Raw genomic sequence first — 15286 nt, forward strand, 5'->3', positions numbered from 1 at the left:
CCAGGGTGGTGCTTGGCAGTCCAGGGTGGTGCTTGGCTGTCCAGGGTGGCGATTGGCTGTCCAGGGTGGCGATTGGCTGTCCAGGGTGGCGATTGGCTGTCCAGGGTGGCGATTGGCTGTCCAGGGTGGTGATTGGCTGTCCAGGGTGGTGATTGGCTGTCCAGTGTGGTGCCTGCCTGTCCAGGGTGGCGATTGGCTGTCCAGGGTGGTGTTTGTCTGTCCAGGGTGGTGGTTTGGCTGTCCAGGGTAGTGCCTGGCTGTCCAGGGTGGTGCCTGGCTGTCCAGGGTGGTGCCTGGCTGTCCAGGGTGGTGATTGGCTGTCCAGGGTGGTGCCTGGCTGTTCAAAGTGGTGCCTGGCTGTCCAGGGTGGTGCCTAGCTGTCCAGGGTGGTGTTTGGCTGTCCATGGTGGTGTTTGGCTGTCCAGGGTGGTGCTTGGCTGTCCAGGGTGGTGATTGGCTGTCCAGTGTGGTGCCTGGCTGTCCAGGGTGGTGATTGGCTGTCCAGGGTGGTGCCTGGCTGTTCAGGGTGGTGTTTGGCGGTCCAGGGTGGTGCCTGGCTGTCCAGGGTGGTGCCTGGCTGTCCAGGGTGGTGATTGGCTGTCCAGAGTGGTGATTGGCTGTCCAGGGTGGTGATTGGCTGTCCAGGGTGGTGATTGGCTGTCCAGGGTGATGATTGGCTGTCCAGGGTGGTGATTGGCTGTCCAGGGTGGTGCCTGGCTGTCCAGTGTGGTGCCTGGCTGTCCAGGGTGGTGATTGGCTGTCCAGGGTGGTGCTTGGCAGTCCAGAGTGGTGCTTGGCTGTCCAGGGTGGCGATTGGCTGTCCAGGGTGGCGATTGGCTGTCCAGGGTGGTGATTGGCTGTCCAGTGTGGTGCCTGCCTGTCCAGGGTGGCGATTGGCTGTCCAGGGTGGTGATTGGCTGTCCAGGGTGGTGCCTGGCTGTTCAAAGTGGTGCCTGGCTGTCCAGGGTGGTGCCTAGCTGTCCAGGGTGGTGTTTGGCTGTCCATGGTGGTGTTTGGCTGTCCAGGGTGGTGCTTGGCTGTCCAGGGTGGTGATTGGCTGTCCAGTGTGGTGCCTGGCTGTCCAGGGTGGTGATTGGCTGTCCAGGGTGGTGCCTGGCTGTTCAGGGTGGTGTTTGGCGGTCCAGGGTGGTGCCTGGCTGTCCAGGGTGGTGCCTGGCTGTCCAGGGTGGTGATTGGTTGTCCAGAGTGGTGCCTGGCTGTCCAGGGTGGAGCCTGGCTGTCCAGGGTGGTGATTGGCTGTCCAGGGTGGTGCCTGGCTGTCCAGGGAGGTGCCTGGCTGCCCAGGGTGGTGCCTGGCTGTCCAGGGTGGTGCCTGGCTGTCCAGGGTGGTGTCTGGCTCTCCAGGGTGGTGCTTGGCTGTCCAGAGTGGTGCCTGGCTGTCCAGGGTGGTGCCTGGCTGCTCAGAGTGGTGCCTGGCTGTCCAGGGTGGTGCTTGGCTGTCCAGAGTGGTGCCTGGCTGTCCAGGGTGGTGCCTGGCTGTCCAGGGTGGTGCCTGGCTGTTCAGGGTGGTACCTGGTGCCTGGCTGTCCAGGGTGGTGCCTGGCTGTTCAGAGTGGTGCCTGGCTGTCCAGGGTGGTGCTTGGCTGTCCAGAGTGGTGCCTGGCTGTCCAGGGTGGTGCCTGGCTGTCCAGGGTGGTGCCTGGCTGTCCAGGGTGGTGCCTGGTGCCTGGCTGTCCAGGGTGGTGCCTGGCTGTCCAGAGTGGTGCCTGGCTGTTCAGAGTGGTGCCTGGCTGTCCAGAGTGGTGCCTGGCTGTCCAGGGTGGTGCCTGGCTGTCCAGAGTGGTGCCTGGCTGTTCAGAGTGGTGCCTGGCTGTTCAGAGTGGTGCCTGGCTGTCCAGAGTGGTGCCTGGCTGTCCCGGGTGGTGCCTGGCTGTCCAGAGTGGTGCCTGGCTGTTCAGAGTGGTGCCTGGCTGTCCAGAGTGGTGCCTGGCTGTCCAGGGTGGTGCCTGGCTGTCCAGGGTGGTGTCTGGCTGTCCAGGGTGGTGCCTGGCTGTCCAGGGTGGTGCCTGGCTGTTCAGGGTGGTGCCTGGTGCCTGGCTGTCCAGGGTGGTGCCTGGCTGTCCAGAGTGGTGCCTGCACAGCACTGTTTCAGCAACATGAAAGGGTTTAAATGACATCCACTGGGCTCTTGATAAGTAGTTACATTTTGTGTCTGTTTTTTTTATATTAGTTGAAGACTTTTGACACCGTGGACCATGCTGTGCTAGTGCAAAGGTTAAAATGTTGTGGAATTACTGGTCATGCTCTAGATTGGTTTATAAATTACCTATCAAATCGTATACAATGTGTCATGGCAGATGATTGTAAATCTGAGTCCATAGAAGTGTGCTAAGGTGTTCCACAAGGTTCTATTTTGGGCCCACTGTTGTTTATTTCGTACATCAACAACATTGGGGATCTTATTGAAACAGCGGATGTTCATTTTTATGCAGATGATACTGTTCTTTATTCAAGTGGTAGTAGTTTATCTTTGGCTTTTGAAAATGCCCAAAGAGCATTTAACATCATACAACAGAATCTGTATGATTTAAAGCTGATTCTAAATTTGGGTTAAACAAAATGTATGATATTTTCAAATGCCAGGCATGTAACTAATCATGGCATTGCTACATTGACTGGATATACTATAGAGCAAGTTAAAGTGTACAAATATTTGGGTGTGTGGGTTGATGATAAGCTGAGCTTCACTGTGCATGTAGAGAACTTGATAAGGAAGCTCAAGCTGAAAATAGGTTTTAATTACCGGCATAAGGCTTGTTTTTCTCTGGAGACCAGGAAGGAGCTGGTACGATATACATTACTGGCAGTTTTAGATTTGAGTGATGTGATATATATGCAGGCCTCAGCCACTACCCTGTTCTATCTCTGTTCTTTTTTAATCAGATCAGTAAATAATTATAATTTGCGGTCCCATTCTGATTTGCTTCTAACAGTACCAAACATTAGAACAGGTCATGGTAGAAATAGATTTAGTTACTCAGCTCCGTGGTCCTGAAATTCTCTCCTGAACATTGTAAAATGTGATGATCTCGTTTCGTTGGTGGAGTTTTAAACACCTTATTGATGTATATATCACAGAAGAGTGTAATTGTTTTTAGGCCAGCTGTTTTTAGTCAAGACGTTTGTGTTTTTAACGTAATATGTAATTGTTGTACTGTATGTGTGTTTATAGTTTTATTTAATGTTGTGTTAGTGTATGTAAGTTGTTTAGTCTGAAACGTTGTTCCCCCTGCTGCTATTGGACCAGGTCTCCCTTGGCTGCTATTGGACCAGGTCTCTCTTGGCTGCTATTGGACCAGGTCTCTCTTGGCTGCTATTGGACCAGGTCTCTCTTGGCTGCTATTGGACCAGGTCTCTCTTGGCTGCTATTGGACCAGGTCTCCCTTGGAAAAGAAATGTTATCTCAGTGAGGAAAACCTGTATAAATAAAGGTTAAATAAAAAAGGGTGGTGCCTGGCTGTTCAGGGTGGTGACTGGCTGTTCAGGGTGGTGATTGGCTGTTCAGGGTGGTGATTGGCTGTTCAGGGTGGTGATTGGCTGTTCAGGGTGGTGCCTGGCTGTTCAGGGTGGTGATTGGCTGTTCAGGGTGATGTTTGGCTGTTCAGGGTGGTGATTGGCTGTTCAGGGTGGTGTTTGGCTGTTCAGGGTGGTGATTGGCTGTTCAGGGTGGTGCCTGGCTGTTCAGGGTGGTGATTGGCTGTTCAGGGTGGTGTTTGGCTGCTCAGGGTGGTGTTTGGCTGTTCAGGGTGGTGCCTGGCTGTTCAGGGTGGTGTTTGGCTGTTCAGGGTGGTGCCTGGCTGTTCAGGGTGGTGCCTGGCTGTTCAGGGTGGTGCCTGGCTGTTCAGGGTGGTGCCTGGCTGTTCAGGGTGGTGATTGGCTGTTCATGGTGGTGTTTGGCTGTTCAGGGTGGTGCTTGGCTGTTCAGGGTGGTGTTTGGCTGTTCAGGGTGGTGCTTGGCTGTTCAGAGTGGTGCCTGGCTGTCCAGGGTGGTGCCTGGCTGTTCAGGGTGGTGATTGGCTGTTCAGGGTGGTGCCTGGCTGTTCAGGGTGGTGATTGGCTGTTCAGGGTGGTGTTTGGCTGTTCAGGGTGGTGCCTGGCTGTTCAGGGTGGTGATTGGCTGTTCAGGGTGGTGTTTGGCTGTTCAGGGTGGTGATTGGCTGTTCAGGGTGGTGTTTGGCTGTTCAGGGTGGTGCCTGGCTGTTCAGGGCGGTTTTTGGCTGTTCAGGGTGGTGCCTGGCTGTTCAGGGTGGTGCCTGGCTGTTCAGGGTGGTGCCTGGCTGTTCAGGGTGGTGCCTGGCTGTTCAGGGTGGTGATTGGCTGTTCAGGGTGGTGATTGGCTGTTCAGGGTGGTGTTTGGCTGTTCAGGGTGGTGCCTGGCTGTTCATGGTGGTATTTGGCTGTTCAGGGTGGTGCTTGGCTGTTCAGGGTGGTGTTTGGCTGTCCAGGGTGGTTTTTGGCTGTTCCGAGTGGTGTTTGGCTGTTCAGGGTGGTGACTGGCTGTTCAGGGTGGTGATTGGCTGTTCAGGGTGGTGTTTGGCTGCTCAGGGTGGTGTTTGGCTGTTCAGGGTGGTGCCTGGCTGTTCAGGGTGGTGTTTGGCTGTTCAGGGTGGTGCCTGGCTGTTCAGGGTGGTGATTGGCTGTTCAGGGTGGTGTTTGGCTGTTCAGGGTGGTGCCTGGCTGTTCAGGGCGGTTTTTGGCTGTTCAGGGTGGTGCCTGGCTGTTCAGGGTGGTGCCTGGCTGTTCAGGGTGGTGCCTGGCTGTTCAGGGTGGTGCCTGGCTGTTCAGAGTGGTGATTGGCTGTCCAGGGTGGTGCCTGGCTGTCCAGGGTGGTGCCTGGCTGTTCAGAGTGGTGCCTGGCTGTTCAGAGTGGTGCCTGGCTGTCCAGGGTGGTGCCTGGCTGTTCAGGGTGGTGATTGGCTGTTCAGGGTGGTGCCTGGCTGTTCAGGGTGGTGATTGGCTGTTCAGGGTGGTGTTTGGCTGTTCAGGGTGGTGATTGGCTGTTCAAGGTGGTGTTTGGCTGTTCAGGGTGGTGCCTGGCTGTTCATGGTGGTGTTTGGCTGTTCAGGGTGGTGCTTGGCTGTTCAGGGTGGTGTTTGGCTGTCCAGGGTGGTTTTTGGCTGTTCCGAGTGGTGTTTGGCTGTTCAGGGTGGTGCCTGGCTGTTCAGGGTGGTGTTTGGCTGTCCAGGGTGGTGCTTGGCTGTTCAGGGTGGTGTTTGGCTGCTCAGGGTGGTGTTTGGCTGCTCAGGGTGGTGTTTGGCTGTCCAGGGTGGTGCCTGGCTGTCCAGGGTGGTGCCTGGCTGTCCAGGGTGGTGCCTGGCTGTTCAGGGTGGTGTTTAGCTGTTCAGGGTGGTGTTTGGCTGTTCAGGGTGGTCGACTCCAATGTTACAAATCACCTGATCACTGACTTTTTAGCTCAAATTACTTTCTATCTTAGGAAAATATCTTTTCAGCTTTTCTAACGAAATCAAATTTCACAACAAATGATGCGTCATCTCCTTCAGTGTCGAACTAAGCAGGTAATTATGTTGCCAGTCAATTATCAGTTTGACTAGGCTACTAAGTACGTCCTGGGTTCAGCAAACAAAAGACATATTGAATGCTGAACCCAGGAAGTATCAGAAGCCTAGTTAAACTGAACTGGTCTATCGACTGGTCCCAGGGCCCAAGGCAGGACTATCTACTGGTCCCAGGGCCCAAGGCAGGACTATCTACTGGTCCCAGGACCCAAGGTAAGACTATCTACTGGTCTAAAGGCCCAAGGTAAGACTATCTACTGGTCCCAGGACCCAAGGTAAGACTATCTACTGGTCCCAGGTCCCAAGGTAAGACTATCTACTGGTCCCAGGACCCAAGGTAAGATTATCTACTGGTCCCAGGACCCAAGGTAAGACTATCTACTGGTCCCAGGACCCAAGGTAGGACTATCTACTGGTCCCAGGTCCCAAGGTAAGACTATCTACTGGTCCCAGGACCCAAGGTAAGATTATCTACTGGTCCCAGGACCCAAGGTAAGACTATCTACTGGTCCCAGGACCCAAGGTAGGACTATCTACTGGTCCCAGGTCCCAAGGTAAGACTATCTACTGGTCCCAGGACCCAAGGTAAGACTATCTACTGGTCCCAGGACCCAAGGTAAGACTATCTACTGGTCCCAGGTCCCAAGGTAAGACTATCTACTGGTCCCAGGACCCAAGGTAAGACTATCTACTGGTCCCAGGACCCAAGGTAAGACTATCTACTGGTCCCAGGACCCAAGGTAAGACTATCTACTGGTCCCAGGACCCAAGGTAGGACTATCTACTGGTCCCAGGTCCCAATGTAAGACTATCTACTGGTCCCAGGTCCCAAGGTAAGACTATCTACTGGTCCAAAGGCCCAAGGTAAGACTTTTGACTGGTCCCAGGTCCCAAGGTAAGACTATCTACTGGTTCCAGGTGCCAAGGAAAGACTATCTACTGGTCCCAGGTCCCAAGGTAGGACTATCTACTGGTCCCAAGTCCCAAGGTAAGACTATCTACTGGTCCAAATGCCCAAGGTAAGACTATCTACTGGACCCAGGTCCCAAGGTAAGACTATCTACTGGTCCCAGGTCCCAAGGTAAGACTATCTACTGGTCCAAAGGCCCAAGGTAAGACTTTTGACTGGTCCCAGGTCCCAAGGTAAGACTATCTACTGGTTCCAGGTGCCAAGGAAATACTATCTACTGGTCCCAGGGCCCAAGGTAAGACTTTCGACTGGTCTAAAGGCCCAAGGTAAGACTATCTACTGGTCCCAGGTCCCAAGGTAAGACTATCTACTGGTCCAAAGGCCCAAGGTAAGACTATCTACTGGTCCCAGGTGCCAAGGTAAGACCTCTGCTTCACCGAAACATGGCTCACTGGGAAGACGCTATCCGGGGCGGTGCAGCCAATGGGTTTCTCCACGCATTGCGCCGACAGAAACAAACATCTTTCTGGTAAGAAGAGTGGCGGGGGCGTATGCCTCATGACTAACGAGACATTGTGTGATGAAAGAAACATACAGGAACTCAAATCCTTCTGTTCACCTGATTTAGAATTCCTCACAATCAAATGTAGACCGCATTATCTACCAAGAGAATTCTCTTCGATTATAATCACAGCCGTATATATCCCCCCCAAGCAGACACATCGATGGCTCTGAACAAACTTTATTTAACTCTTTGCAAACTGGAAACCATTTATCCGGAGGCTGCATTCATTGTAGCTGGGGATTTTAACAAAGCTAATCTGAAAACAAGACTCCCTAAATTTTATCAGCATATCGATTGCGCAACCAGGGGTGGTAAAACCTTGGATCATTGTTACTCTAACTTCCGCGACGCATATAAGGCCCTGCCCCGCCCCCCTTTCGGAAAAGCTGACCACGACTCCATTTTGTTGATCCCTGCCTACAGACAGAAACTTAAACAAGAGGCTCCCACGCTGAGGTCTGTCCAACGCTGGTGTGACCAAGCTGACTCCACACTCCAAGACTGCTTCCATCACGTGGACTGGGACATGTTTCGTATTGCGTCAGATAAAAATATTGACGAATACGCTGATTCGGTGTGCGAGTTCATTAGAACGTGCGTTGAAGATGTTGTTCCCATAGCAACGATAAAAACATTCCCTAACCAGAAACCGTGGATTGATGGCAGCATTCGCGTGAAACTGAAAGCGCGAACCACTGCTTTTAATCAGGGCAAGGTGTCTGGTAACATGACCGAATATAAACAATGCAGCTATTCCCTCCGCGAGGCTATTAAACAAGCTAAGCGTCAGTACAGAGACAAAGTAGAATCTCAATTCAAAGTCTCAGACACAAGAGGCATGTGGCAGGGTCTACAGTCAATCACGGACTACAAGAAGAAACCCAGCCCAGTCACGGACCAGGATGTCTTGCTCCCAGGCAGACTAAATAACTTTTTTGCCCGCTTTGAGGACAACACAGTGCCACTGACACGGCCTGCAACGAAAACATGCGGTCTCTCCTTCACTGCAGCCAAACGAGACTACCCAAAGACCCCCCTACCCAAAGACCCCCCCACCCAAAGACCCCCTACCCAAAGATCTCCTACCCAAAGACCTCCTACCCAAAGACCCCCTACCCAAAGACCTCCTACCCAAAGACCTCCTACCCAAAGACCCCCCTACCCAAAGACCCCCCTACCCAAAGACCCCCTACCCAAAGACCCCCCTACACAAAGACCCCCTACCCAAAGACCCCTACCCAAAGACCCCTACCCAAAGACCCCCTACCCAAAGACCCCCTACCCAAAGACCCCCTACCCAAAGACCCCCCTACCCAAAGACCCCCTACCCAAAGACCCCCTACCCAAAGACCCCCTACCCAAAGACCCCCCTACCCAAAGACCTCCTACCCAAAGACCCCCTACCCAAAGACCCCCTACCCAAAGACCCCCTACCGAAAGACCCCTACCCAAAGACCCCCTACCCAAAGACCCCCTACCCAAAGACCCCCTACCCAAAGACCCCTACCCAAAGACCCCTACCCAAAGAACCCCCACCCAAAGACCCCCTACCAAAGAACCCCTACCCAAAGACCCCCTACCCAAAGACCTCCTACCCAAAGACCCCCTACCCAAAGACCCCCTACCCAAAGACCCCCTACCCAAAGACCCCTACCCAAAGACCCCCTACCCAAAGACCCCTACCCAAAGACCCCCACCCAAAGACCCCCTACCCAAAGACCTCCTACCCAAAGACCCCTACCCAAAGACCCCTACCCAAAGACCCCCTACCCAAAGACCCCTACCCAAAGACCCCCTACCCAAAGACCCCTACCCAAAGAACCCCTACCCAAAGACCCCTACCCAAAGACCCCCTACCCAAAGACCCCCACCCAAAGACCCCTACCCAAAGACCTCCTACCCAAAGACCCCCTACCCAAAGACCCCTACCCAAAGACCCCCTACCCAAAGACCCCCTACCCAAAGACCCCCTACCCAAAGACCCCCACCCAAAGACCCCCTACCCAAAGACCTCCTACCCAAAGACCCCCTACCCAAAGACCCCTACCCAAAGACCTCCTACCCAAAGACCCTACCCAAAGACCCCTACCCAAAGACCCCCTACCCAAAGACCTCCTACCCAAAGACCCCTACCCAAAGACCCCCTACCCAAAGACCCCCTACCCAAAGACCCCCTACCCAAAGACCCCCCTACCCAAAGACCCCCTACCCAAAGACCCCCTACCCAAAGACCCCCCTTTTTTTGTATTTAATTTTTTTATTTCACCTTTATTTAACCAGGTAGGCTAGTTGAGAACAAGTTCTCATTTGCAACTGCGACCTGGCCAAGATAAAGCATAGCAGTGTGAACAGACAACACAGAGTTACACATGGAGTACTCTCTCCTCTTCCATCCTATCATCTCTTCCCTCTGCTCAAACCTTCTCCAACCTATCTCCTGATTCTGCCTCCTCAACCCTCCTCTCCTCCCTTTCTGCATCCTTTGACTCTCTATGTCCCCTATCTTCCAGGCCGGCTCGGTCCTCCCCTCCCGCTCCGTGGCTCGACGACTCATTGCGAGCTCACAGAACAGGGCTCCGGGCAGCCGAGCGGAAATGGAGAAAAACTCGCCTCCCTGCGGACCTGGCATCCTTTCACTCCCTCCTCTCTACATGTTCCTCCTCTGTCTCTGCTGCTAAAGCCACTTTCTACCACTCTAAATTCCAAGCATCTGCCTCTAACCCTAGGAAGCTCTTTGCCACCTTCTCCTCCCTCCTGAATCCTCCTCCCCCTCCCCCCCCTCCCCCCCCTCCTCCCTCTCTGCAGATGACTTCGTCAACCATTTTGAAAAGAAGGTCGACGACATCCGATCCTCGTTTGCTAAGTCAAACGACACCGCTGGTTCTGCTCACACTGCCCTACCCTGTGCTCTGACCTCTTTCTCCCCTCTCTCTCCAGATGAAATCTCGCGTCTTGTGACGGCCGGCCGCCCAACAACCTGCCCGCTCGACCCTATCCCCTCCTCTCTTCTCCAGACCATTTCCGGAGACCTTCTCCCTTACCTCACCTCGCTCATCAACTCATCCCTGACCGCTGGCTACGTCCCTTCCGTCTTCAAGAGAGCGAGAGTTGCACCCCTTCTGAAAAAACCTACACTCGATCCCTCCGATGTCAACAACTACAGACCAGTATCCCTTCTCTCTTTTCTCTCCAAAACTCTTGAACGTGCCGTCCTTGGCCAGCTCTCCCGTTATCTCTCTCAGAATGACCTTCTTGATCCAAATCAGTCAGGTTTCAAGACTAGTCATTCAACTGAGACTGCTCTTCTCTGTATCACGGAGGCGCTCCGCACTGCTAAAGCTAACTCTCTCTCCTCTGCTCTCATCCTTCTAGACCTATCGGCTGCCTTCGATACTGTGAACCATCAGATCCTCCTCTCCACCCTCTCCGAGTTGGGCATCTCCGGCGCGGCCCACGCTTGATTGCGTCCTACCTGACAGGTCGCTCCTACCAGGTGGCGTGGCGAGAATCTGTCTCCTCACCACGCGCTCTCACCACTGGTGTCCCCCAGGGCTCTGTTCTAGGCCCTCTCCTATTCTCGCTATACACCAAGTCACTTGGCTCTGTCATAACCTCACATGGTCTCTCCTATCATTGCTATGCAGACGACACACAATTAATCTTCTCCTTTCCCCCTTCTGATGACCAGGTGGCGAATCGCATCTCTGCATGTCTGGCAGACATATCAGGGTGGATGACAGATCACCACCTCAAGCTGAACCTCGGCAAGACGGAGCTGCTCTTCCTCCCGGGGAAGCACTACCCGTTCCATGATCTCGCCATCACGGTTGACAACTCCAACTCCATTGTGTCCTCCTCCCAGAGCGCTAAGAACCTTGGCGTTCTCAACTAACATCAAGGCGGTGGCCCGTTCCTGTAGGTTCATGCTCTACAACATCCGCAGAGTACGACCCTGCCTCACACAGGAAGCGGCGCAGGTCCTAATCCAGGCACTTGTCATCTCCCGTCTGGATTACTGCAACTCGCTGTTGGCTGGGCTCCCTGCCTGTGCCATTAAACCCCTACAACTCATCCAGAACGCCGCAGCCCGTCTGGTGTTCAACCTTCCCAAGTTCTCTCACGTCACCCCGCTCCTCCGCTCTCTCCACTGGCTTGCAGTTGAAGCTCGCATCCGCTACAAGACCATGGTGCTTGCCTACGGAGCTGTGAGGGGAACGGCACCTCAGTACCTCCAGGCTCTGATCAGGCCCTACACCCTACCACCCTACCCAAAGACCCCCCTACTCAAAGACCACCCTACCCAAAGACCAGCCTACCGAAAGACTGCTCTCACCCAAAGACCAGCCTACCCAAAGACCACCCTACCCAAAGACCAGCCTACCCAAAGACCCCCCTACCCAAAGACCCCCTACCCAAAGACCACCCTACCCAAAGACCAGCCTACCCAAAGAACCCCCTACCCAAAGACCACCCTACCCAAAGACCCCCCTACCAAAAGAACCCCTACCCAAAGACCCCCCTACCCAAAGACCCCCCTACCCAAAGACCACCCTACCCAAAGACCCCCCTACCAAAAGAACCCCCTACCCAAAGACCACCCTACCCAAAGACCCCCCTACCAAAAGAACCCCCTACCCAAAGACCACCCTACCCAAAGACCAGCCTACTCAAATAGACGGAGTCCATTTGGGAAAAGAAAAAACTAAAAAGTAGACTGTGCTGATTGACTGGCACATTGAACCATATGGCACGCCGTAGTTTAACCACTCTGTGGGTAGGGCTCAAAACGATGACGTCATATCTTCATGCACCTTCACCATTAGGCTACTCCGGGTAGGGCTCAAAACGATGACGTCATATCTTCATGCACCTTCACCATTAGGCTACTCCGGGTAGGGCTCAAAACGATGACGTCATATCTTCATGCACCTTCACCATTAGGCTACTCCGGGTAGGGCTCAAAACGGCATATCTTCATGCACCTTCACCATTAGGCTACGCTCATATCATATCTTCATGCACCTTCACCATTAGGCTACTCCGGGTAGGGCTCAAAACGATGACGTCATATCTTCATGCACCTTCACCATTAGGCTACTCCGGGTAGGGCTCAAAACGATGACGTCATATCTTCATGCACCTTCACCATTAGGCTACTCCGGGTAGGGCTCAAAACGATGACGTCATATCTTCATGCACCTTCACCATTAGGCTACTCCGGTAGGGTCAAAGGGCCATATCTTCTCACCTTCACCATTAGGCTACTCCGAGGGCTCAAAACGACATCATATCTTCATGCACCTTCACCATTAGGCTTCATGCACCATATCTTTCACCTTCACCATTAGGCTACTCCGGGTAGGGCTCAAAATCTTCGATAGGCTACTCCGGTAGGGAACGTCATATCTTCATGCACCTTCACCATTAGGCTACTCCGGGTAGGGCTCAAAACGATGACGTCATATCTTCATGCACCTTCACCATTAGGCTACTCCGGGTAGGGCTCAAAACGATGACGTCATATCTTCATGCACCTTCACCATTAGGCTACTCCGGGTAGGCTCAAAACGATGACGTCATATCTTCATGCACCTTCACCATTAGGCTACTCCGGTAGGGCTCAAACGATGATGTCATATCTTCATGCACCTTCACCATTAGGCTACTCCGGGTAGGGCTCAAAACGATGACGTCATATCTTCATGCACCTTCACCATTAGGCTACTCCGGGTAGGGCTCAAAACGATGACGTCATATCTTCATGCACCTTCACCATTAGGCTACTCCGGTAGGGCTCAAAACGATGACATCATATCTTCATGCACCTTCACCATTAGGCTACTCCGGTAGGGCTCAAAACGATGACGTCATATCTTCATGCACCTTCACCATTAGGCTACTCCGGGTAGGGCTCAAAACGATGACGTCATATCTTCATGCACCTTCACCATTAGGCTACTCCGGGTAGGGCTCAAAACGATGACATCATATCTTCATGCACCTTCACCATTAGGCTACTCCGGGTAGCGCTCAAATATCTTCATGCACTTCACCATTAGGCTACTCCGGTAGCGTCATATCTTCATGCACCTTCACCATTAGGCTACTCCGGGTAGCGCTCAAAACGATGACATCATATCTTCATGCACCTTCACCATTATTTTCTACTCACCATTAGGTGTAGGGCTCAAAACGATGACGTCATATCTTCATGCACCTTCACCATTAGGCTACTCCGGGTAGGGCTCAAAACGATGACGTCATATCTTCATGCACCTTCACCATTAGGCTACTCCGGGTAGGGCTCAAACGATGACGTCATATCTTCATGCACCTTCACCATTAGGCTACTCCGGGTAGCGCTCAAAACGATGACGTCATATCTTCATGCACCTTCACCATTAGGCTACTCCGGGTAGCGCTCAAAACGATGACGTCATATCTTCATGCTTCATTAGCTACTCCGGGTAGGGCTCAAAACGATGACGTCATATCTTCATGCACCTTCACCATTAGGCTACTCCGGGTAGGGCTCAAAACGATGACGTCATATCTTCATGCACCTTCACCATTAGGCTACTCCGGGTAGGGCTCAAACGATGACGTCATATCTTCATGCACCTTCACCATTAGGCTAAGGGCTCAAAACGATGACGTCATATCTTCATGCACCTTCACCATTAGGCTACTCCGGGTAGGGCTCAAAACGATGACGTCATATCTTCATGCACCTTCACCATTAGGCTACTCCGGGTAGGGCTCAAAACGATGACATCATATCTTCATGCACCTTCACCATTAGGCTACTCCGGGTAGGGCTCAAAACGATGACGTCATATCTTCATGCACCTTCACCATTAGGCTACTCCGGGTAGGGCTCAAAACGATGACGTCATATCTTCATGCACCTTCACCATTAGGCTACTCCGGGTAGGGCTCAAAACGATGACGTCATATCTTCATGCACCTTCACCATTAGGCTACTCCGGGTAGCGCTCAAAACGATGACGTCATATCTTCATGCACCTTCACCATTAGGCTACCCGGTAGCGCTCAAAACGATGACGTCATATCTTCATGCTACTCACCATTAGGCTACTCCCGGTAGCGCTCAAAACGATGACATCATATCTTCATGCACCTTCACCATTAGGCTACTCCGGGTAGGGCTCAAAACGATGACGTCATATCTTCATGCACCTTCACCATTAGGCTACTCCGGGTAGGGCTCAAAACGATGACGTCATATCTTCATGCACCTTCACCATTAGGCTACTCCGGGTAGGGCTCAAAACGATGACGTCATATCTTCATGCACCTTCACCATTAGGCTACTCCGGGTAGCGCTCAAAACGATGACGTCATATCTTCATGCACCTTCACCATTAGGCTACTCCGGGTAGGCTCAAAACGATGACGTCATATCTTCATGCACCTTCACCATTAGGCTACTCCGGGTAGGGCTCAAAACGATGACGTCATATCTTCATGCACCTTCACCATTAGGCTACTCCGGGTAGGGCTCAAAACGATGACGTCATATCTTCATGCACCTTCACCATTAGGCTACTCCGGGTAGGGCTCAAAACGATGACGTCATATCTTCATGCACCTTCACCATTAGGCTACTCCGGGTAGGGGTTTCAAAACGATGACGTCATATCTTCATGCACCTTCACCATTAGGCTACTCCGGGTAGGGCTCAAAACGATGACGCCATATCTTCATGCACCTTCACCATTAGGCTACTCCGGTAGGGCTCAAAACGATGATCTTCTTCATGCACCTTCACCATTAGGCTACTCCGGGTAGCGCTCAAAACGATGACGTCATATCTTCATGCACCTTCACCATTAGGCTACTCCGGGTAGGGCTCAAAACGATGATGTCATATCTTCATGCACCTTCACCATTAGGCTACTCCGGGTAGGGCTCAAAACGATGACATCATATCTTCATGCACCTTCACCATTAGGCTACTCCGGGTAGCGCTCAAAACGATGACGTCATATCTTCATGCACCTTCACCATTAGGCTACTCCGGGTAGCGCTCAAAACGATGACATCATATCTTCATGCACCTTCACCATTAGGCTATGACATCATATCTTCATGCACCTTCACCATTAGGCTACTCCGGTAGGGCTCAAACGATGACGTCATATCTTCATGCACCTTCACCATTAGGCTACTCCGGGTAGGGCTCAAAACGATGACGCCATATCTTCATGCACCTTCACCATTAGGCTACTCCGGGTAGGGCTCAAAGCGATG

General features: G+C 52.7%; 1 protein-coding gene across 1 annotated transcript; it reads left to right on the top strand.

Annotated features, from left to right (window-relative positions):
* The first annotated feature begins 6547 nt into the window (after positions 1 to 6547).
* On the top strand, positions 6548 to 9264 carry LOC127923990 (uncharacterized). The gene is made up of 2 exons (XM_052508336.1): positions 6548 to 6556; positions 8023 to 9264. The coding sequence occupies exons 1-2, from the start codon at positions 6548 to 6550 to the stop codon at positions 9262 to 9264; spliced, it is 1251 nt and encodes a 416-aa protein (XP_052364296.1).
* The last annotated feature ends 6022 nt before the right edge of the window (positions 9265 to 15286 follow it).

The sequence above is a fragment of the Oncorhynchus keta genome, unplaced genomic scaffold, assembly GCF_023373465.1.
Source record: "Oncorhynchus keta strain PuntledgeMale-10-30-2019 unplaced genomic scaffold, Oket_V2 Un_contig_3445_pilon_pilon, whole genome shotgun sequence".
Taxonomy (NCBI): domain Eukaryota; kingdom Metazoa; phylum Chordata; class Actinopteri; order Salmoniformes; family Salmonidae; genus Oncorhynchus; species Oncorhynchus keta.